At 42.0% G+C, this 24,542-nt stretch overlaps 3 protein-coding genes across 3 annotated transcripts in view; 2 read left to right on the top strand and 1 right to left on the bottom strand.

Moving 5' to 3' along the window:
* LOC126559171 (LSM12 homolog A-like) overlaps positions 1 to 24,542 on the top strand; it is a 213,181-nt gene that overhangs the window by 13,275 nt on the left and 175,364 nt on the right. The window lies entirely within an intron of this gene.
* Positions 1,286 to 7,742, top strand: LOC126557571 (RAC serine/threonine-protein kinase). The gene is made up of 5 exons (XM_050213384.1): positions 1,286 to 1,963; positions 2,066 to 2,263; positions 2,344 to 2,495; positions 6,883 to 7,501; positions 7,602 to 7,742. Exons 1-5 carry the CDS (start codon positions 1,307 to 1,309, stop codon positions 7,680 to 7,682), a joined length of 1,707 nt encoding a protein of 568 aa, XP_050069341.1. The 5' UTR covers positions 1,286 to 1,306; the 3' UTR covers positions 7,683 to 7,742.
* Positions 15,272 to 16,882, bottom strand: LOC126567074 (zinc finger protein 180-like). The gene is made up of 3 exons (XM_050223315.1): positions 16,733 to 16,882; positions 15,540 to 16,651; positions 15,272 to 15,455 (listed from the first exon to the last, which is right to left on the bottom strand). Exons 1-3 carry the CDS (start codon positions 16,880 to 16,882, stop codon positions 15,272 to 15,274), a joined length of 1,446 nt encoding a protein of 481 aa, XP_050079272.1.

Below are 24,542 nucleotides of genomic sequence, written 5' to 3'. Positions count from 1 at the left end.
AATTGTGCAAGACGCTACATGACGCAATTAATGCACGAGATTACACTATTCATTATTCCTATGGGGAAGAAATATTCAAAGTAAACATGGCATATTTCATGTCCAACACACGCACACACACACACACACACACACACACACACACACACACACACACACACACACACACACACACACACACACACACACACACACACACACACGGCGGTAGACGGGCAGGTTTGCAAATAGGATCGAAAACAGTAAAGAAAAGAGAGCACAACCACCAGACAACAGGTGTAGCGCGCGCTACAGCATGATCACACCCTCCTCCCCCAGCATAAGAGGGATCGTGCGCGCCGGGTGGTGGTGTGATGATGTAGCAACAAAGTATGAAAGTCCAGTGTGCAAAAGGAGAGCTGACAGACCGATGCGTGTGCTGTGGCGCGCGATGGAGACGCGCGGCAGCGAACTGTTATTGCGCAGCGTTTTATTTCGCACAAGTGGGCCCCCCAAAACTTCTTCGGTGCACCGAGACAGCACAGCTCACGCGAGAGGAGAGGAAGGTTGAGAGAGATGAGTAAATGAGTCATTTGTACGGAAAAAGCTCCGGTTTCTGCTTTGCCTCGAAACTATTGCGTGTTGGGATAAGCAACAAATTCTGCTTACACTTTGCAATGCTTCCTGCAATTGGCTTGTTCTGAAAGGAACGAAGAGCAGCTTCGCGCCATGTCACGGTTTGCCACAATGTCCACAATGATGAGGTGTACATACGGTAACTAGGTGCCGAGTGCAACGGCAACCATCCGTTTGGCGCCAGTTATGAAACAAGACGCTGCTGAAGAACCTCGCAGCAAGGGCGCGCGCTGTATCACCGGTCTTGTGATGATTGCCTTTATCGGCTAACCTTTGATAAGGGCGAGTAACGAAAACGACAGTGTTACGATTTGTGTTGGTGAGGTTGCACTTTGGAACGCAAATATTAGTTGATGTACGTGGGACGTTGTTACAGTTTTCTGAAGTAAAAGGGAAAAACTCGAGCTCAAAACAGAGTACCGATCTTATAGCGACAGAAAATGAAAATGTCGTGAAAAAACCCTTCTAAAACTTGCATCTTTTTTTTCTGTTTGTTTCTCTATTGCAGCTGGACCGACCTTGTTAGAAAGAGGAAACCTTTTCTAGTGTCGGAAAATTCCTGTCTCCCCTTAGCCAACGGAGGAAAGAGTTATCGTGCAGCAATATCCAGCATTTTTAGGGATTTTGAAGACCAACCTTGGCCGACGAACAGTGCCCTTGAGTTGCTGTTGGGCCGTTATAACCCTACAGTATGGCTTCCAAAACTGCCCAAAGCACACCGGCAATCGCAATCTCAACGCCATCAACACTGAAAACAGCAACATCAACAACACCACTGACGTCCAGTATGTCCGTGTCGTCCGGCGTCAGCATACCGTCGATGCTGTCGACATCGTCGGCCGAATCGGCAATGTCTGCCTCGTCCTCAGCGGCCAACCCGTCGACCATCGTGAAGGCGGGCTGGCTGTACAAGCGGGGTGAGCACATTAAAACCTGGCGCTCGCGCTACTTCATACTGAAGAGTGACGGGACGCTGGAGGGCTACAAAATACGGCCCGATCTCCAGTATCCGACCGAACCGTCGAACAAGTTCACCGTGCGCGACTGCCAGATCATGTCGATCGATCGGCCCCGCCCGTTCACCTTTATCATTCGCGGCCTGCAGTGGACAACGGTGATCGAGCGCATGTTTCACGTGGAGGGCGAGAACGAGCGCAAGGAATGGGTCGACGCAATCCGCAGCGTCGCCAACAAGCTGAACGAGGAGGAGGTGTACCAGGCGACGCTACCGAACCAGACGGCTGACGATGATTGTGAGATGGGTTCGATAGCGGAGGACGAGCTGGAGCTGGAAAAGATGCCCGTGTACGGTACGGCGATGGATAAAGTGAGCGGCAAGCGTAAGGTGGTAAGTAGTAGCGGCAGCAAATAGGCAGAAAGCATATCTGAAGAGAAAAAAAGAAAAAGAATCACATATAGCGCTAATGAACAAACCGTACTTTGCTTGCAGACGCTGGAAAACTTCGAGTTCCTAAAGGTGCTCGGTAAAGGCACGTTCGGTAAGGTGATTCTTTGTCGCGAGAAAACTACATCGAAGCTGTACGCAATTAAAATCCTGAAGAAAGATGTCATCATACAGAAAGATGAGGTTGCTCATACGATGGCGGAAAGCCGTGTGCTGAAAACGACCAATCATCCGTTTTTGATAGTAAGTTTTCGGCGAAGTGTGAGGAAGAGCAGTTCGCAAGGTTGTAACATGATCTTTCTGTTTGGCATTTCTCTCGACAGTCACTAAAATATTCGTTCCAAACGGTGGACCGTTTGTGCTTCGTGATGCAGTACGTCAATGGTGGTGAACTGTTCTTCCATTTGAGCCGCGAGCGCATATTTCCGGAGGATCGGACGCGCTTTTACGCTGCAGAAATTATTTCCGCCCTTGGGTAAGTGTGTGGTTTAGTTAAAACAGTAGATGCTCTGAACGTTACATACGTTAGGAAGATTTGTTCGGGGAAACTTCGTTCGCCGAATAATTCTGCGAAGAGAATCTTTTGTCAAGCAAATGCAGGTACCTTAGTGCCTGTAGCACGGGATATTTGCTTAATAGTTTCATAAAATATAACTTATTTGGTCTCATGCCCGTGTGTGTACCTAGAATTTTTTTTATTATATTTATTCATCAGTCACTGGCAAGAATGTAAATTCAAGCATGTGTACAATGTATCCGACAATAACGTCGATGTCGATGCTTGCCACCATTGAACTGGAAGCGGCGGCTGTATCAGCGAAACTTGTTTTTTGTTTTTTTTCCCCCCCCCCCCCCGATCGCCATTATGCAACACTGTTAGGAATTTCAAGAACACAACCACTACCCTTAGCCATCGAACCTTCTGTCCCTTCCCACATTGGCCGATGTTGATAAAAATGTATGTGGGGAAACACACAAACTGGATCAACCTGGCGATAAGTGTCACGCATGCATTTGCAATCCATTGGCGGATAAGCAAGCTAGCAAAAAAAAAAAAACAATAATAAACAGCTTGCCCAACTTCCCGTAACCAATCCGCACGGTATCGCGGGCATATTTGCGATTATCAGCCACAACCCACAGGCGCCCGTAGGTTTTAGTGACTTGTTTGTCAAACCCTTTGGCTCAACCACCTATTGGCACGCTGGTTGTTTATGTTATTGGTGTTTTTGTTTGCTGTTTTTTTTATATTTTAGCACATGTTAGCTTGCACCATCGTACGTGTGCATTTGTTTGTTGTTGAAAGTGTTGTTCACCTCTATCCCTCTTTGCCTTTCTCAACGGTATGTGTACCGTGAATGACCAGTGATGTTGGATTTCCCGCGAAATAAAACTAGTTATGATGGGGAAACCCTAGGATAAGTAGATGAAAGCGCTGTAAACCGGCTGCCAGTGATCGTGACAGTTGGAGTTTTACTACCAAAACATTGGCGAGATATCCTTCGGTAAAATGATGTACTTGCAGATCTCACGGTTGATACTAAGATAATCAATTACCTAAAAAGATTCAATGTTCGAGGATGTTCGATTGCAACATATCCAACTACAATATCAAGTGACTGCACGAAACAAGCTTTTAATGCAATCAGTAAAGCGTCTCCGCACCGAGTTAACCCGTTAAATACGTAGTATGACAGCTAAAACCAAGGTACGCATCATCACCGACAATGTTGCTTCCGACGAGCCACTTGAAATTCTTTACACACTTGTTTCTTGCTTGTATTTGGAATTACCATCCCGGGGCTGCCTGCACGTAAGTTTGCGTAAATTTATTGCACAGCAGAATAGTCCGTATTTTTGCGACGGCCAAACGCGGTTTGAAGGGCAAGGTAAACATCAGCAACAGATTACCATCTGTCAATGATGTGAGTGCTTTCCGAGCGTCGCGGTCACGTTTCGTGTCGCGGTTCACAGCAGCGGTCTGCGCCGTGTGTGGGCTGCGGCCCGGCAATGTGCACACCGAAGGAAATGATGTATGGGTGCTAAAAAAAAAAGGGAGGAAAGAGTAAATAGCAGCACGGCATTTGTGCATCAAAACAAATGAGTCAGCGCAATACGAGCAGTACGAATTGGTGTGGGAACTGAAATGGAAAATGGCAAAACACCCTTACCACCCTTTGAGTCACACGAATGATTCGATGGATTTTACACACGTTTGTCGGTTTCGTTACTGTTTTAGTTACTAATTTGTTTGCTCAAACGTTTCGCAAAATTTCATTTCGATGTCCGGTCCAGTTTCTGTCGAGTCATTTTTACTTTAGAAAAAAAAAAACCTATGTCGATCAGTGATTGTGGTTGGAAATTTTTCCTAATTAACAGGTTTTTACTGTGTGTACAATCGGTTACATGGTCACTAGTAATATAGTCAAATAAATTGACTGAGACATGTAGTAAATAAATTGATTTTCTGCTCACCAGTTGGTAGAGGGCCACTTCAAACACAGTGTTTTGATCAAAGTCCGTGTTGATTTCGGTAAAACGATTTCTAGCGTAATGAAGGGCTCATCAAGAACATCGGTGTATGGGAAATGGATTGCATCCCAACTAGATCCCACCGCAAGAAGTATGCAATATCTGTGGATCAATTGAAATAAAAAAAAAACGGATTAAAAAGTCCAATTCAAAGAAAACCTCACCTAAAACATGCAATAGAGGTTCTACGATCTCAATCCATTCCTTTTTTTTCAAATGTATTTTTGTAAAAAAAAGAAGTCTGTGATCTGAGTAAATTTGTCCACATAAAGCATCTGGCGGGATGGATAAAGCTGGGACATTTGGAGTTCCAGTACTCGCATAGGTCTCTGAGATATATAGGTCTCATAGGTCTCTGCACTCATAGATCGGTAGCCTACTATGATTCGGGGAATCGTGCCTACTACGGATTCCACAAACTCCTGCCATCCAGAAGACTCCAACAACACACGAAATGCACGATTTACCGCACCTTGATACGTCCGGTAGTCCTCTACGGGTGCGAGTCCTGGACTATGCTGACGGAGGATGCCAATGCACCCACCATTTTCGAACGGCGGGTGCTAAGGACTATCCTTGGCGGTGTGTGCGAAGGAGAATGAACCACGAGCTAGCTGAGCCCCACCAAGCAGATGCTCGTCAGCGACCCGTTCGAGGCATAGAGGAGCACAGCGAGCTCATTGGCTGGATCAAGCGGAATCTAACCTGTCGGAGATGCAGCCGTGGATGGAGAACTGCAGCCCTAGACCGAGTTTCTTGGAAACGGATTGGAGACCTGGCCATGTCGATACGACGTGCTCGATGCTGAGCAGGCCCAGCAGAAGAAAAAGAAGGACTCTGCAGGTTCACTCTGGTGGTGAAGGCGACAACGGCGCCAGTCTTCAGCCGACGGGACCGGGGTTCAAATCCCATCCGGACCGTCCCGCCGTAGTGAGGCCTGACTATCCAACTACGTGGGTATCGGCAGTCTAGAGAGCCATTTCGATGACCGGCATGACCTCAGAGGTCGTTAAGCAGAGAATAAGAAGAGCTCTGCATTTCCAAGACATTAATTATTAGAAGAATCTTTGGCTACCGTATTTGTGGCAGGATAATGAAGGAATCGTTACAAGTACGAGATATACGATGATGCCCCTACCAATCAGTAAAGTTGCCTGCGGTGGTATGTTGGTCATGTCTTGAGAATAACTCCGGACGATCCAGCCCGTGGACAGAGAAGGCTTAGTCGGTGTCTCCCAAAGGACTTGTGATATCCCTAAAGAACAATCAGAAACTAACTTAATTCTTACACCATTAATATAGTGACTGATTCTTCGCATATCTGAGAATAAGTTAAAATTAAAGGTTTATTTTCTGTGAAGGTCTCTTATAGAACACGTGGCTGTCTAGAGACTGCTCCAGAACTACTCTCGGTACAGAATTTGAGAGTTTTAAAAAAGTGAATTTGATTTTAGAACAGTATCAAACAATGCGTACAATAATGCTGCAACTTGACCGTTGTCTTGCGTGTCTCGGCGTGTAAATATTAGGTACCGACCGGTCAACTGCCACGATCAAGGTTAATCCCAACCATCCGTGCACTCCGTGGGATTAGGTTGTTGTACGATGCGCCTGGCTGCAGAGTAAATTTGAAAGTAAGCACCCGCCGCAATCATAAACCGATGATTCAATGGCACAACTATTTCCTCTCTTTAGCGGGGGAACCCTACACCGTCTCACCGAATTCCCGCACCCACATAATAGTTTGTTGATTTTGGTCCCATACCGCTGTTGTTATTCCTTCCTAAGCATTGTCAAGTGTGTGTGTGTGTGTGTGTGGCCGGTTTCCGCCAAACTACGTCAGCGGAAAACCACACACACACACAATCCGACACAGGCACAATACCGTGGGGATGGAACATTGCACAGAGCACAAAGATTCATTCATAAAAAAGTGCCGCTCTTTGGACGGAGGCGAGCGAATTCCACCACCGCACTGTTGTGGTTTGTGGCACTGTTTGTTTGTTGCTTTGTTTGTTTACTGTGAGGACGGTGGTTTGGTCTGCTTGCCATGATGCAAATTCAATGAATGGTGGTCGGGGCTGCCTTGGCGACACGATCGATTTGGGGGAAAGAAAGTTTACAAACTGCCATTGACGTCAATGGATGGCGCGTAAATAGGCGGTGTGGTGTTTTGCTCGAGGGTGGCTAAAAGACACACGTGCATCTGATTACTACATAGCATGATGACGGGATTACCCAGAAGAGTGATGTACGAACATCTCTTTCAAGAATTCCCGATTCTTTATTTTTAATTATTTGCTTTTCTTTTATTACTCCCTCCCCATCAGGTATCTACACTCACATGGCATCATTTATCGCGATTTGAAGCTGGAAAATCTCCTACTGGACAAGGACGGGCACATTAAGATAGCCGATTTTGGACTGTGCAAAGAGGATATCACTTACGGCCGGACAACGAAAACGTTCTGCGGCACACCCGAGTACCTGGCGCCGGAAGTGCTGGAAGACAACGATTACGGCCATGCGGTCGATTGGTGGGGTACGGGCGTCGTAATGTACGAGATGATTTGCGGCCGGCTTCCTTTCTACAACCGCGATCACGACATACTCTTTACGCTGATACTGATGGAGGAGGTAAAGTTCCCGCGCAGCATAAGCCCGAACGCACGCAGTCTGCTCAGTGGGCTGTTGGTGAAAAATCCCAAGCAACGGCTAGGCGGTGGGCCGGATGATGCGAAGGAAATTATGGCCCATCCGTTCTTTGCCAGCATTAACTGGACGGATCTGGAGCACAAGCGCATCACTCCACCGTTCAAGCCGCAGGTAACGAGCGACACCGATACACGCTACTTCGATCGCGAGTTTACCGGTGAAAGTGTGGAGCTGACACCGTCGGACAGTAATGGACCTTTGGGCGCAATTCAGGAAGAGCCACACTTCTCGGAAGTAAGTACGAACAGGACGGTGCGGTGTAGAACTCGACACCAAAACCGGAGCATTGCTCGATCATTAAATCCCTTTTTATTGTTTTCGGACAAAATTTCAGTTCAGCTATCAGGATATGGCTTCCACTATGAACACGCCCAGCTTTATGAACCATTCGCACAACTTTCCACCGATGCAGTGAGAAACGGCTGACTTGCACCCGGTGCCGGCCGGGTGTTGCGTGCGTGAAGCAATTGCGTGTCCGCTGAGGCGAAGAAAGAGAGGACCCGAAGGCGCCTATCTTCCCAGGGAGCCAGCTGCTGGAAGCAGGGACGAGGGTAGGAAGGGGGAAGAGAACACGACACAGAAAGGAAGTAACAATTTTTCGTTTGGAAAAAAAACGGAAAGCAGTGTAACCGCAGGATGATATGACTATTATGTTCGTAATTGCGTTCCAATAGCCCAGTTTTGTGCCGTTTCCGTCTGCTAGCAGCAGCACAACCGAAGGGGGTGTTTGGTATCCCGTCGACTTGCTTTGTTGCGCGTTATATTTTAAATAACGTGCTGCTTTTTCTATGGCTTTTGGTCGCGAAAAAAAAAAGAACCATCGGCCAATATGCGAAGGCAACAAACACTCCCCTTTCAGATGTGCAAGGAAGGAGCAAACTGCAGGATATGCTAGGAACGTTTTGAAAGCGTTTCTTTAGCTCCAAAGGCCCAAATGTTGCTGGGCAGGGAACAACAAAGAAAGTTCGCGCTCGACGATGATATCGCTACTTCCCTTCGGACCCGGATATGAAGGACGAGTTTTAAACGCTGTCTTTAACGAAAAGGATTCCTTTTTTTTAACAACACACCAACAAACCTGATCATCACAGCAACAAAACAGATTAAAAAAAAAACAACTGGACATTTCACATCCACGACGGTGGTGTAGAGAGAAGAAGTGAGATAGAGAGTACAGGAAATTGACAGTATGATATAGATAATTACCACCGTGCCAACTTTTGCCATATATAGAAACCACCAACAACTACAGCAACACAAACCATAATGATCTCAGATCGCGACAGCTTAGCAGCATCAAACAGGTGAACCAATAGCTCAAATCCACAAACTCTCTATATGCGGTAGACGTGACATAGTAACACACACACACACATATATACCATCTTAATTCCATGCATGAAATCAACTAGCCAACTTCTTGTTTATTGTTTACGGAAAAAACAGAAATATTTTACCTACAAATCAGTAAGAAAATCCTTGCGCGTTTTGTTGTGTCGTATGCGGACGGGAATATAACATTGGAAGGATATTAAAATTTTAAGGTGTGTGTGTGTGTGTCGTTGGGGATGGTAGAGTACCACAGGAAAGCCCGGAAATGGATGGCTCCGGTTGAGATAGATGTAGGCAACCATGAACGCCATGAAGGTTGCGCGAATATTGGCCTGCGAACTCCGAACGATACGTTCCAGTTCCAGGGATTAGACTGGAATCCTTGAATCTGGTAAAGCTGGTTCCCATGCGGATGGTCCGGGAAACGATCCATAGGAACATATCAATGGCAGCTGCTAATTTCCGGTATGTAAGATTCGACGCCCAAGACGCGTGACGGATTGCAATGGTTGAATGTAAGACGGCTTTCACTTTGACGTCAGAAGGAACGACTTCCGGCAGGGGAGAGTATACGAAGTGCATTGCTCCTAGCGATTCTCCGACAGAGGAAGATTCCAGATACCACGCTGGCAGCGACGATCCCGAGGACTCCTCTTTGAAATCGAACAGGTTCGACAGCTTAACCTTGTTCTCCTTCCCAGTCTTTGACAGTCCCATAGATCATCCAGTTGACATGGCTTATGAGAACATAATTGTTGTCCTTGGGAGTGAAAAAGGTGTTAGCGGCGGCAGCTGGTTTCTTTCCTGGTTTTGAATCCCAGATCCCGTTTCAAGGGAACGTATTGAGGAATTGACCTTGAACGTATTGAGTAATCTGCGAAGCTGGGGGCCATCTTGTACTTTAAGACAGTGTTTGGATTCGATGTTGCAAACCTTAAACGCAGTTGCGCGAATATTGACTTGCGAGCCCGATCGATGGACGCATCGTTCAGTTCGCAGGTCAATATTCGCGCAACCGCGTTTAAGGTTGCCTACATAGAGATTGAAGCTAACGAAGCCGTGGGGCGAATAAGTAGCATAAGCAACCAGATTAGTTCGACAAAGTCTTTCTGTAAGTTGCAACAATTTTCGGCTTATAATTTTGCTGCATAACGTATGCATTAAAGAAAGCGATTGCAACTGTTTGCTGTACTAAATCTTCAATTTAGGGGGGAAAAAAGTTCCATTCTTTGCCTCGTCAACTTGCGGTCTTATGCCCTTCTTTTTGTTCAAAGGTCTCCTATTTCATCAATTCATTCTTGGCTTTGACGAAGCAATTTTTTAGATAGATTTTCCTCTTTAAATTGATCTATAAAATTGCGATCGGACGGTACTGGAGCACACTTCGTTTGGCTACTTGGTATCTTCCAGAATCCCTAAATGCTCCTTTTAATCTTTGGCTACTTGGTATCTTCCAGAATCCCTAAATGCTCCTAGATAATCATTTCCACTTCGCCAACCTCCGTGGCTACTTTTTAATGCATGTGAGGCAACTATTGAGAGGGTCTTCTTGTACTATAAACTGTTGGCAGAATATAGAAGAAAAAGGCATACTTGCGGGTCGAGTTCAGAACGCAGAGAGAGAGAGATTTTATTCTTGCTCGCACTTAGTTTTATACCCTAGCTCCTGTCACTTGACATTATTATTCATGCCAGGTAGCATCACGCCCGACAGTTACATTCCATTATGTCACCATAAATCACATTGGTTTAATGCCTTTCCTGGAGGAAATAAAACGGGCTGTGACATCCTTTTCATTGATTGTGAACCGCAGCTTCTATATGTTCTAGGAGCTCTAGGGGCGGCCCGGTGTATTGGTGACAGCTTCGCTAGTCTTCAAACCGGGGTTCAAATCCCATCTGGACCGTCCCGCCGTAGAGAGGCCTGACTATCCAACTACGTGGGTATCGGCAGTCTAGAAAGCCATTTCGATGGCCGGCATGACATTAGAGGTCGTTAAGCCAATAAGAAGAAGAAGAAGAAGGAGCTCTAAACGGTCGGATGGTTGGTTAGGTGCAGCCGCCCACTCTATAAACTGTCTCATTCTCTCGAAAGGCCAGAATCTGATCGATATTTGATCGATCGTATCTTGCCGATAGGAAATGTGACACAATGGTCATTTTTCTCGGGCCTGGATTGAGCAATAAATTAAGAGATAAAGCTCTCAAATTTTGACAGTATGTTGTCTAGTAGTTTACATTGATCACTGACCGAACGACCAAGCGATGGCTTTTTCATGCGCTTAGCATGAAAAATAGGAACATTTGTGTCGCTTCTTTTTTAATGCATGCGTTATAAACACACACACACACACATAACATTTTGCGGGCAGTTTCCTAATAATTTAATAACATTACTTACGACAACCTTTACATAGCGGTTACACACGAGCAAGAGCGAACCTACCAGAAGTAGCTGCTTTTATAGATTAGTATGCATACAAAGTTGCGGCGAATGTGCATATACCACTCTTTATATATATGCAAGATGGAAAGCAACGGGCTGTGATAGAAAGAAGTTAATAATAATTATAATAATAATAATAGTAGTAGTAGTTGTGTAATGTAATAAGTAAATATGCGCGTTTCCGGATAAGAAACCCCAACCAAGCCGCGCCCAAGAACAATTGGCAATTGGCCAATTTAATAGTAAAAACAAAACAAAAATCGACAGAATAGGGTTTAATCGGGTGGATCACCTCGCTATACACTGATACGGGCCATCTTCTAGAGATGAATCCCATAAAACAAGCATTAGAATAGCCGGAACAATGTAGAGTTTGATATGCAACAACCCCATCCGACTCGAACGTACATTGTATCATTATTTTAGAACATCGTCAAATTCGGTCCTTTATTGGATTGGATTTTTTATATCAAGGTCTGGTAAAAGGTGCTGGATCAGACCGCTTTCTGTACCAATTGCAGATTGAAACAGCGTAGCTGAAACGGATGTAATGTTGTGTTCCAGTCGAATGAGGTGGTGCATCTTGAAATCTGCATTGTTTAAGCTATTCTTACGCTTGTTCTACGGACTGATAAGCCCTGTATCCTTCTGGCAGATACATTGTCCGGCACTGTAAAACATCCAGACCGGTTGCCCAATTATGTGCTAAGTTCCGAAGCTTTTTCCCGTCTTCTTTTTTTGTTTTTTTGTTGTTGATGGGAAGACGGAACCGGAGGGAAAGCATACAACAGCAACAACAAAAAATCATTGCGCTTTAATATATGTACACGTGTTCCTTAGCAGCTAGATGCATAACATAGTTTAATGACACAACCGCTACGCCAAGATAGGCCGCTGAACCCCTCTGAACCAGGGCTTTGTGAGGATTGCAAGCATCCACACAGAACGGTTCTGTAGCTTACACTTTGTTTAACTTTTTTTTTACGGAACTGAGAGATTCATACACACACACACACCATTAACATGGTATATTACTGTTTTCTTTCGTTAGTTTGTAGCATACAACACTTCCTGTTCGGGAACCTAATTTCTTAGTATCGTTACGAGCTGTAGTGTTAAGTGTACCAGCAGCGATGCGGTGCTGTAGTGCAGTAGCGGTAGTAGCAGAGTAGTGTAATAGTGTTGCAGCAGCAGCAGCAGCATCAGCACCATGCTCCACGTTAATAAGAACAATGAGATACCAGATAAGAGAAAAATATCACTGCCTTAGCTAATTGAGACACATTGACAAAAACAAGTGCAACATTATATAAATAATTAAAAAGAAATAGTGTATCAAACGTAGTGTTTGGACACAAAACTCAAATAGAGCGGATGAGAAAAGGGAAGAACACTGTGTTAAACTGTGTGGAGGAAGGGGGAAAAAATAAGTTTGTCAACCCACACACGCAAACACGTTCCACAGAAGGTTATCAAAGGTACGATTTTCGACTGTTTTATCTTCTGTTACTAAATTGCTAAATGATGCCTTCGTTTTGTTGAATTTACTACCGTATTTTTCTTGATTTACGCAATTTAATGGCAGAAGAAAAGCTTGCCTTGTAATGATTCGTTTTGGTCGACACTGGGTACTATTGAGGTGGAATTGTTTCAGCGATTGAAAGGCAAGCACACGCGCTGCCTAACAATATGTTTCTGTGCAGGGGGGCAGGGGGGTGGGGGAAAGGGATTAAACAGCGAACATTCACCGTAGAAAAGGGTTATGTTACAATAATTTCCAAGTTTTATGGTTAGTAGATCGTGCATTAATGCAGTGCTAGCAGATACAGGCTTACGCAATTGGCTAGTATTGACTGCCCATGCGGTAATGGGTAGGCAGGTGAAGGAAGTAAAACACGTTGAGTTAATGCGTTCTAGGCCCCTTTCTTTGTTTTCTTCCCCGGCCGAAAACCGATTTACGTTACGCGGCACTGATACTGGTGTACATTGCGAAAATAATACTATTACTACACCCTACCATTACATAAACAAGGCCACAACTAGTGTTACAGAGAGTAATCCATAAGTACTAGATAAATTTAATACAAAAAAAGATCACCGCAGCAGCTGAGCAACGCGCGTGCTTATTGCAAGTGTACGTCCGAACATTTTGAATTGTTATTTGATCAGTTATCCGAGTTATTTACGGCTGCTCCTTCTTATTTTAGGGGTAGACATTCCCTTCTCCTTCAGCTAAGGTGCACCTGTGGATGATTTAGCTGCCAGATCTTGTTGTCCTCTATGGTTCCAGTGGCGGATTAACCTATTCCCTTTCATCGGCGGATTAAGAAAACCCCTTTCATCTTAGATGGGTAAATCCCACCAAACTTTCATCCTCGCCAGAGCAGAACGAACAAAACACAAAAACCAGCCAAAAAAAAAAATCTACATGCAGAAAATGCCTTGAGAAATATGTACATAATCAGCCCAGGAAGATATGGAAATTCGGCGCCGAGTTGTATATACTTCGAATACTATATATAAAGAAAGAAAAAAAAAACATTCCACATTGGATTTTGTTTCAAAAAATAATTAAGGAAAAAAATTCATTTCAATTTGCATTTTGTTTGGCAGTAAAACACTTCCTTCGTTCGAACAGAAATCTCGTCCCGATCTCGTCTTGTATCGGAAAGCGCAACCAAATTGTGCACCAAAAATTTGATTTCGAGTAACAGGAGAACATACTAGTGCTGGAGGTAGCATTTTGCCGAAAAAACATCGATTTTTGCTCAGCTGTTAGAAAAAACACCGCCACGTGCTTTACGCTTTGCATACATTGCGGCGCAAGAAAAGCTTTGAAAATTATAGCTCGCTAAAGCTTCCTGTCGCTATAAAGCGCATGGCATACTGTTAGGCGCAGAAAGGGGTTGAAACATTTCAAACCAATTTTTTGAAAAATTTCAAGCCCGATACCAGCTACCTCCTGAAATGGATGCTCTCCTGTTACTTCCAGTCGCTGCAGCGCAGCAAAAATCGGTCGCAACATTTCGAGGCAGCAAAATTTGATCTCGCGGAGTTAGCAAATTTGAGATTAAAATGGGAGCAAAATAGTTTTCTTTTCGTCATGAGAATATATTTTAACGTTCCAATTACTTCTGTTTTTAACTTTTATTTATATTGTACCCATTTTTTTTTTGTTCTTCCTTCAAATATCATTTACAAAAATCTCCACGACGTGTTTTTTAAACAATAAAGTCGGGTTTCTTACAGCAACTATTACCATTATTCGATCCGTTTTCTCTATCGTACTACACAAATCCGAAGCCGATTATAATTATAAGTTAACCATTACTAACGAATACTTGTTTTTGGACTATAAAACAACAACTAGAAGAGATAGCTAAAACTGATGTTCTGGTGAGTGGTAGAGAATGGTAAAAGAAATATTTTGAACTTTTTTGTGTAAGTTTTACGCACACTTCAACAAATGCAATGATAAAATTTATTCAAAAGTACAGGCAACTTAAGCCAATCTTTGCTAAAGTAAACATATTTTTGTATCAGCCAGAACACTTTCACGCTGCCAGGGCCAGCGACTCTTTTGGACTAATTATCCATTGTCTGGGCTACGAAAATCGTGTTAAAATGTTCATATATTGCCTTTTATACCGTATGGACGGAAAACTATCCACCAGCGTCAAGGCTTTTCGAGGGTCATTTGAGGTTCGCAGGCGACAGCTTCGGAGATTATCGTTTATAATAAAATCCAGAAGTTGGCATATCTCATCTGACAAATACAACACTGGCTTTCGGCTCTGCTATGTTGGCAGAAGGTTTCTAAAAGATTGAGTGGGCGGCACGAAAAGTGTGGCTAGAGATAAACGAAGCAAAACCAAAATGCCCTCGGCTCCAGTGGGCTAATCACATCGAGAGAAAGACATCGGATGACCCAGTCACAGACGAGGCGTGATAAGTAAGTAAATTAGTATGAACTGATGGTCTAGATGCGTGAGCCCGTTAGGTTCTAAACCTTTTTTTTTTGTTTCTAAAAATCCTCAAACTTTAAATTTGTAACTCCATAAATAAACCTTGGAAGAGGATCCAAGTTTAGTACTTGGATTCTTTGAATTATAAAGTTATTTTGAAAATTATAATAAATAGCTCGGTGGGCATCACTTCTATTTAGTCCTTCACACGTCATTCTTCGTATATGCTTCGTTGCTTCGGGAAGCTAGCTGATCGCTGGTCTACGGTGCATGCTGTCTCATAATGTGCGAGCGTCTAGAAGCAGCGGATCGAAAACGAGCTGTACACTGCGTACATTCGTACGGTTTTTCATCGGTGTGGGTACGCATATGTGTCGTCAGTGTTCCCTTCTGTCGGAACGGACGATCGCAAACGTCGCACAGATACGGTAATGATCCTTCGTGACTGTTAAAAAAGGGGACAATAATGTTTTAAAATTATTGCTAACAATACAGCTTACGATAAGATAACTATTCAATATTTACATACATGAGCGTGTGTCGGTTGAGTTCGATTTTTTGGTTAAATAGTAAGCCACATACGCCACAAGCATATTTCCTAGGATGGTTACCGTCTCGATGAAGGACTTTCTGTTCCACGGTAAGCTGTTCTTGCTGATTCCGAACTGTCGACCCACATGGATGCTGCTTGTGATAGGTAACGGCCGATTGCGATCTCAGTACCTTATCACACTGTTCGCACTTGAACGATTGAAACTTTGCCACCGGCCGGTCGTGCTTGATGAGACTGTGTTTGTACAAATTCTGCCGTGTTTTCAACCTTGCCCGGCACACCTCACACTCGAACGCCCGCTCGGCCCGGTGTGTATCTTCGTGTGTGCTTAAACGTACCTTAGAAATGAATGCTTTGTTACATTTTTCACACACGAAAGGTTTTTCCTTCGTATGGATGCGCTCGTGGGCCTGCAAATGGTGAGCGTAGTGGAACGACTTGGGACAGAACTGACACGCGTACTTCCTCGTTCCTTGATGGGTGCGTGTGTGCCGTATGAAGGATCGCATGCTTTGAAACTGTCCAAAGCAGATGGTGCACCGGTACCGTTTGTCTCCTGCCTGTACGTGGCAGTGCGCTCGCATAAAGTGTTTTCGAAAGCAGATGGCATTACTTTTCAGGTGTGTACATTCGCTGCAGGAAGATTTGCTTTCTTCCGGCACAGTTTGTTCGTTGTGCTGCTCAGCCTCTTGCAGTGGTGTGTCTGGTTCGATCGAATCGGTGGATTCTTCAGCAACTTGTTCTTCTAGCTCTGGCTCTAAGACATCTTGCGCTGGCTCTTGTACGAACTGATCGACTGGTGATGCATCATTGTGATCCAGATCTATCTCTTCAGTTACGTTCTCCTCATCTACATAAATACTATTTTCAGTCTGTTTGTCTGTTTGTTGGGTGGGTGAGTTGAGGTACGAGCATGAGAGATTATCCTTATCAACCGTTAGCTGCAGTTCCAATTTTGTGATGGTTGCAAATATTCTTTCCGCTGATTCGATTGCTTGTTTTTGAAATAAGTAACAAGAATTTAGTTGCGTTAGACAAGCCAAACAGAGATTCAGCAAGCGCTCTTTGGCGAGTGTCTCGGTTTCATGCTGAAAGAATGATGTACAAACACACGATTTGAGAATATATTTTACTTCGAAAGAGTTATAAATTGTTGGTAAGAGGCCCACCTGAATGCCGGTGAATTTAGCGTACATAGTTTCACAGTTCATCGTAACACCATCGACGTCAACTTCCGTATTCAGGGGAACCAGTGTCGGGGCGTACTGCAGACAAATAATGCATTTTTTAGAACCCGCTTCGCTGAGAACTGTACACATATCGACCAACATTAACCGGTGTGGAATGTTTAATTGAATTTAGTATCGAACGAAACACGCCTTTAAGAAAGCAACGGAACTTGTGTTTGCGGTGCCCGCCGAATGCACCGTGTCGAACCAATATTGTCTGACGTTTGTGCGGTTTGTTTGGTAAACAATTTTTGACTGCGACCGCGTTGTTGTTTACGATACATGGTTCAGCACTTTAGAATAGATTCAGCAATGTATGTTGATTGAAGCAAGCCAAATTTTGAAAAATAAATGTTTGAATTAAATTGTTTCTTAAAATCAATTCATATATTCCTTCGTAGCTACTTACAATGGGTAGTTAATGAAAAATTTACTCTGAACCAACCAGGAAAGACAATTCTTTGGCTCGAAGATAGAAATGATATTCGTGTTGTATGGTTCTAGCCAGATCATCCAACGAGGGGAAAGAGTCTTGTTAAAATAGCGATAAAAGACTGTTAAGGATTCGCCTGATCCTTCCGGTCTGCTGTATACGAAGACACTACACGAAAAGTAGGTTCTAGGACGACAAGCTCATGCTCGAATTTCATATTCAAATTAGCAAAGTTGTTTGGCATTTTGGCATGATCATTAAAAAAACACCGTGGGCACAAGAATGGTGACAAAAACAAGTCATGGCAGAACCGTACATAAGTTACCGCGATAACATCGAAAATTGAAGAACGAATTATACGTGTCCTTTAACCATGATTCAGTTAATGTTAAACTTGCGCTGAAAGAGTATGTTGAGCTTATATTGTATCGGAAAGGGTCTGTTTGCATTAAGAGCAAGTTAACGCGATAAAAGGATGCTCTATACCACCTACAAAAGCGAGAAAAAGTAAAAAAATATATCGTTAATTTTAAAGCTAAATCATATTCCCACCTCATGCTGTCATCTGAACCGCCTGCGTACAGCCGGTACAGCCACATTTGGCTGCGTACTTACGAATGCGTTTGAATTGTTGTTTTCTTTTTACGACCGTTACAAAAACAACACGCCACACACTTATTAGACGTTGTACATTTTCTTAGTTGAGTTTATTATATTTATCGTGAAAATGTATGAATATCATTACTGAAGCAAAGGACAACAAAAGATGTCTTTGACTCAAATTCATTGTGATTTTGTATGTTGCTTGCTTGTTTGCACGCGTTTTTGGCTGTTCCCTGCCCATTATTATGTTATGTTTTCGCTTGCAAACTGGGGCGTTGCGGTTCCTTTCTGTTCTGACACAATCGACAGGATATATCACTGTCAGGTGTACGGGATATGAATGTTTCTGCTGTGCAGCTTGCAACTCTACCAGAGTTCGTCTCTGTCACGTTTCTTCCCACCATGTGCTTGATTTTCAATTCATTTTTCCCCTTTCTCGGTACCTTATATACGTCGTCGCCCCGCACGCACGTTAAACTTATACTAATTTTGATGCAGAAAACACATCTACAGATACAACAACGATAAGGAAAATTGTTTCAGTTTACTTTCCCGTTGTATAGTTTTGCGCTTAGGTACGGTGCTGCTGCACAGAGAGACAGAGAGGGTACCGCGCGATCCGCCCCCGGATCCCGTTCGTATTACATCTGTATATGTGCTTTGCCCCTCCCCCCCCCCCACCCGGTGGTGGGGTGGGTGATTTTCCCTGACCCTTGCCATTTTTCCCTGACTACCGGTTTGCCCGGGTTGGCCGGTCACCGCATACTCGTCCAATCCCCTATCCCTAGCTAAAGAGTATCCTAAGTATTCTGCTAAGTTTTCGTGTTCCACCAGCAGCACCACGTACACAGGAGGAAAAAAAAGTACATACACATACACGCACGCACGCACACACTCGTTAAATAGATGTGCGTGTATGGGTTTAATATTCAAATTTGCGTTTAAACTCGATTTCGTATATTTCTTTTTCTTTTTCTTATATCTGCATACTTAATATTGACTGAATTCGTGTTGTGTATGCTTGTGTTTTGAGGTTTGAATGTTTGTTGCAGTGTAACACTCCGGCTCCAAGGGGACGATGTTTCATCTCATTTGCATGTTACTTGTTAGGGTTGTGTTTGTTGAATTAAATTTGATTCTGTGTCAAACATCGTTTGCATCTTCACTAACGTCTGTAAAAGTGTTTGATTTGAGCCTATTACAAACTGTCAAGAACATGTTTTAATTTGCTTCTATTTTCATAATGTTTTTTCCCCCGTTTTTGTTTGTTTTGTTTGTGTTAAATGCCGCAATTAGCTCATGAGGTATTTCGTTCAGGTTTTCACTATAAGAAACTTCTCCCTTCTGTTTTGGTTCCATTTGTTTTTGTATTGTTTTGCGCTGCGTTATATTTCTTCTTTTTTTTTCTAGCTCACTCTCTTTCTCTCCATTTTGCTATTCTCAACATGTACCTAAATAAATAAATTGGCTCCATTTGTGTTTTTGTAGCTTAGAAAGTTTTGTTGAATTGATCCAAATATTGCACACATTTGCATGTTTCCTGGTCTTCGCTTTGTGTTTTTGCTCTCTTATTAACCATTTATTTCGGTCGTTCCTCTCCACTCTGGAGGAGTGTATTTTGCTTTCATTGTTGCGCTTGTTGTACTCTGTTAAAAAGGCAGCTTGGTTGCATTTGAACTTGGTTTTGATGGCGCTTTTACATTGAGTTTTGTAATTTGAGACGAAATTAAAATTCTAGTTACAACCATTTAAACGTTTCACTGAACAAAATACTAATAAAAGTGTATAGAAGCAATTTTACAACCATGAAGATCAAACTATACGAAATAAGACAGTGTTATCGATGGTCTGCCCGAAGTAGATGCTACTTGCTGCATCATGTGTCTTAAGATTATCATTTTAAACCTGAGACCTGAGATGCGTTTCGTTTGTAATGTCGTCTGTAATTTTTTGTTGTGTATCTCCTTACAACACATCCTTCGTGAGGTTGAAGGATAAGCTTTCCAACGCAATAAGTTGACTGTCTGTTATGGCACCAACATCTGTTGAGCTATTTTGTTTTGTTGTGGTAAATGAAGTCCAGTACTGTCCTTTTGTTGAAGTGTAATACCATTCTGCCGTTACTTTTCTTTTCTGTTTTAAATGTTTTAATTCGTCATTCTCGTAATTTTCTTGCCGTATACTTGAGAGGTGATGCCTGTTTGCTTTACACTACTGTTGCATTTTAAAAGATAACAAAAAAAAAACGAATACCAATTACAAATTCATGACCAAGCTAGAGATGTGATGTTGGAGTTGAGTTTGTTTCACTAGGAATTTTTTTTTCCATTTCGCTTCGTACTCCACTCGAAAACGTATTATTGTTGTTAGTGCAAGTTAGATTAAAGATAAAAAAATAATCACAAAATCGTCACATTTTTTCTTTTGTTTTTGCATGCTGGAGGACATAAACATTCCAAATTCCCTGATTTTGATTGCTTCGTTATGATTTGTCCGTTTGTTTTGAAGAGCTACATTGCAGGATAGAATATTATTCTACGCTTTCTATTGATGAAAATAATCTACAACATATCAGCTGTAAGTTTTTTTTAGATTTTGGCAATTTACTATGACAAGGAAACAAAGAAAATCATAGCGCCCTGTTGTGTGTGTGTGTGTTTGTGCAAAAATTGTTCCGGGAGTTGGGTAAGTTCTGTAAGCTGCTAATCGGAATGTTGCTTTGGTGTACAGAGCGGACCCTTTTGCCGTACTTGTCTCTCACAGTCACGACAGTTTCTAGTTTGCTTCCCTACAGTCAACCGTCCACCACCACAGATCATCTTCTAATAAGGAACAACGGTATTTAAGAAATAATTTCTAAAAAAAAAAAACTAAACTGCCAAGTGTCTAAACATATTTGTAAAACGTAACGTTTTCCTTCTGTTTACAAACCATCGTTTAGAGATCGAGCGGTAATGAAATCACGCGTGTATCTCCTAGTGAAAAATAAGAGAACAAACGCGATAGCAAACTAATCCCCATTTCTTTGTATAACTTATAATGCTTCTTACTGTTAATGATTGCTAGTTCGTACAGTATTCTTTTGTTTTTGCTCTTACGTACACACGAAGCGCTTGACGATAAATTATGCTGGTAATAGGAAACTTAAAAGTAAATCACTCCATTGCTTCTAACCTGCCATTTTTTCATAACATCATAATGTTCAGTGCTTATGGTGGTTTACTGAAAACGAACAAACACATTGGCACCTTTGATCATACCTTAAAATGTGAGGTTTTTTTGTGTTGTGCTTTTTCTTCCATCAATCATACACCTATCGCAACCACTGTAAATATGATGGATTGCCCTCTCGTACTATCATTTCTTATTTATTTTGTTTTGTGTTTGTATGTGTATGTGTGTGTGTGTGTGTGTGTGTGTGTGTGTGTGTGTGTGTATGTATTGTTGCTTTGTTTGTACGTTACACTTTAACCTCACGCGTACCATTAACCTATTAATTTGTATGTCCTAAAATGAAGTCCCTGCCATCGAAAGTGGTTGTTGGCTAGTTGGCTTTCAACTTTAATAGTATATTTGCTTTTGTTTTTCTTTTCTCTCCGTCAATACGCGTGTCTGTGTGTTTAATGTTTTCAATGTGATAAATTCGAACAAGTTTACAAGTTTTTTTTTTTTTGTTGGTTTTGTTTCAGGATTTATACCGATACCCTATACAAAGTTATCTTGGATAGTTAATAATTCGTACATTTAGAGTTATAAAACACTTGCAAGTCTCTTAATACTGCACTGCTCTTCATGCCTTTTCTCGTCGTCGATTGTTTTTTTTTTCGTTTGTATCTCATTTCTTGTTTTACATTCTCTTTTCCCGCTTCTACATTTTCCCATTATGCTATTCAACTCATTTCATTGTTTGTGTTTTTGTGTGACGTTTTTTTTAAATTTTTTTTTCGTTTTTTCCTTTCCACCTCAGCTTAGGATATGTTTTTCTGTTATGTGTGTGTGTGTTTTTTTTTGTTTCTTAAAGACAGTAGGTTTTTCAAAAAATTTGGCAATTATATAGCTAAATGTAACAGATCTTGTAGACCATTCTTTCCGATTGCAATAATTTTCTCTGGTGACACCACCGGTCTGGTATACGGAATTCTATTTAAATTCATACACCCTCCTATCGTTCTCTCTCTTTCTCTTTTCTCTTTTCATCTCTCTATTTCATTTTCTCTTTACACGGGTTTTCCTATGCGTTTATGTGAGCTTCCATACGTTTGTGTATGGTTTTTTGTTTATTAAATGTTTTGCTTCACTTTTTTGCACCTTTACTCAACACTGGGTTGTGTTTTTTTGTCTGCTCTTTCAATCTTCCTGTGCTCATGAATTAAGTCAAACTCTTAGTCTTATAATTATGTACAGCTTCTGATTCTCACTGGTTCACTCGGTCTCCCCAATCTTGACTAGCTTGATCGGGGCTGAGAAAACATTCACCGACAAGAAAAGAGAGAGTTTTATTTTAGTTTATTGTTGTTTTTCTTCTTCTTCTTCTTTTCCTTGCTGAGTGTGATCAAATCCCTGTCGTATTTGTGCCTTTGTCTGCTTTTGGTAGCAGCCACTACAGGGACTGCTACTACCGTTTATGACGTTCGATTGTGCCACGGAAGAACCACTGGGGTGTGTGTATGTGAAATGATAGTACATCAAAGTGACGCGTAGGAAGTCGCGCGTAGTGTGATTTACGATCATCTTTGCATCTGTTTTTATTTACTACATTGTCTATTTGTACATTCCTCTTTTTTTTTTTTGGGGTACGTGAGTGTGCGCGTGTGTATGGCTGTGGTTGTCTGGTTTTAAAATGCTTATTATTTGCTTATTAGACTGTTTGAGTTGTAAATAAATTCCATTCAGGTAAGCACAAAACTAAAATTGATTTGTTTAGTTGTTTTTGTTGTTTGTGCTATTCCTGTGAGTTTGCTTAATACACTAGAACTTCATACCTGCGCCCATAAAAGAGCGTAAGCTATCAACACGCGTCAGGTTTACTGTTTGAAGAATTAGGATAGTAAAGGTGCTTTGCTAGTCAGTTCTTTTTAAAAATATGTTATATTCCCTCTTGCTTTTCTTTTTGAAGATTTTTTGTTCTCATAATTTAATTTACAGTTTTCTCTAATTTGTCTAATTCTTTTGTATGCTTTGTTCCGACCGGAATTGTGCTATACATTCACTCACATATACACACGCGCAAAACACGACGGTTTTAGACTGCAAATTTTTTGATAATTTCGTTTCCGTGTTTATCGAAATAGTGTTAAAAGTGTTAAAGAGTAAAGAAAACGAAAGGACAAAACCATTTAAATAATTAATTTTAAATTTTTCCCTCATTTTAGTTTTCTCTCATAAAATCACAGTTATTCGTTTTTGTTTTCTCTTTTGTCTTGATCTCCTTAAGCTTACGCGGCGTGTCAATTTATCCTACCGCCATGCGAACACGTTCCTTGTTGCCATCTTACTAATCGAACACACTAAGGCTGATGTCATTGCTCGGTGGCATGCCACTAGTTGCAAGGGAAATGTATGGGATTTGACGTTTGACGTTCAACCTCATCTGTCAAATCTCATACATTTCCCATGCAACTAGTGGCATGCCACCGAGCAATGACATCAGCCTAACTCCGAACCGCTGGAGGACGTACCCCGCCTACTACGTACCGTCTTTATAGCTTTCCAGCTTTGTTACGTTGGTGCCCAGCACGGGTACAAGGATTGCTTATCCCTTTTTTGTTGGACGCGGTTTAGCCGCGCTACACATCACATTAAGATCGTAACGGTTAAATTAAAATAAAATCATTCCATTGCGTGTCTGATATGTGGAATTTGTGTGTAGCAAGTTACTAAATCACTCTCATGTGTGTGTTTTTTTTTTTCAGAACATAGAAAAGAAGAAGCGAACAAACAAGAATGCAAATGTTTTAAATGGCTACATGTTTTAACTGTCACAATGCACATTGGAATAGATTAAGGATCTGACGTACTACTTCTGCTACACCTGCACATTATTATTGCACAATAATGTGCTGCCAGAATTATTGCACAATTGCTATATTGCTATCAGGGGTAAAATAAAAACAGTAAATAAGTATACCAGTAAAGTACTGTACGAATTATGTGCACTAATAAAGTTAAGTGTTTTCATTGCTTGTCCCAAAACTTATACACCTAATATGTGCTTCTATTTGTGTGTGTGTTTCTTTGTGCTTGAAATAATTAATTTTAAGAAAAACAAAGTTCCTTTTTATCGATTTAAAATGTGTGTTTTCAGGCTGTTAGGTTTTCTACTCTATGTCACTGGTACCGATTGTCTGAATTTGGCAAACACACAGCCACTAAACAGATGGCATATAATATCCTGTTGTTTAAACAAATATTGCACCATTGTCGTCTTGTCACCAAACCAAAGCACTGGAACTAAGAACTGTAAGACATTTTCACAGACTGTCCCTCTGTATCTTTCTTGCTGTTTGCAGGTTTCCTGATGTCAATACTGGGTAGATATGTTTGAATAAGTGAACCGCGTATTCAACTCACTTGGAGCTAGAAGTAGTACGGTGTACAAACATATAAGATACTGTACAACCGAAGTTTTAAGGTGATGGCTGATTTGATACAGCTTTGATATGCTCTTTTGTCACCATGGGATATGTACTAACCAGAGAAACGAAGTAAAAGTAA

This window comes from Anopheles maculipalpis, chromosome 2RL, assembly GCF_943734695.1.
Source record: "Anopheles maculipalpis chromosome 2RL, idAnoMacuDA_375_x, whole genome shotgun sequence".
NCBI classification, from domain to species: domain Eukaryota; kingdom Metazoa; phylum Arthropoda; class Insecta; order Diptera; family Culicidae; genus Anopheles; species Anopheles maculipalpis.
The sequence above is the reverse complement of the archived record's forward strand: the minus strand, read 5'-3'. Positions and strand labels throughout refer to the sequence as shown.

Excerpts from the sequence above, each read along its gene's own strand:
- LOC126557571 (XM_050213384.1), top strand. The coding sequence starts at position 1,307 with ATGGCTTCCAAAACTGCCCAAAGCACACCGGCAATCGCAATCTCAACG. Across the intron at positions 2,264-2,343 it reads CCAATCATCCGTTTTTGATA|TCACTAAAATATTCGTTCCA; the intron begins GTAAGTTTTCGG and ends TTCTCTCGACAG. Across the intron at positions 7,502-7,601 it reads AAGAGCCACACTTCTCGGAA|TTCAGCTATCAGGATATGGC; the intron begins GTAAGTACGAAC and ends ACAAAATTTCAG.
- LOC126567074 (XM_050223315.1), bottom strand. The coding sequence starts at position 16,882 with ATGTGTACAGTTCTCAGCGAAGCGGGTTCTAAAAAATGCATTATTTGT. Across the intron at positions 16,652-16,732 it reads CTAAATTCACCGGCATTCAG|CATGAAACCGAGACACTCGC; the intron begins GTGGGCCTCTTA and ends TCATTCTTTCAG. Across the intron at positions 15,456-15,539 it reads CTCAACCGACACACGCTCAT|TCACGAAGGATCATTACCGT; the intron begins GTATGTAAATAT and ends CTTTTTTAACAG.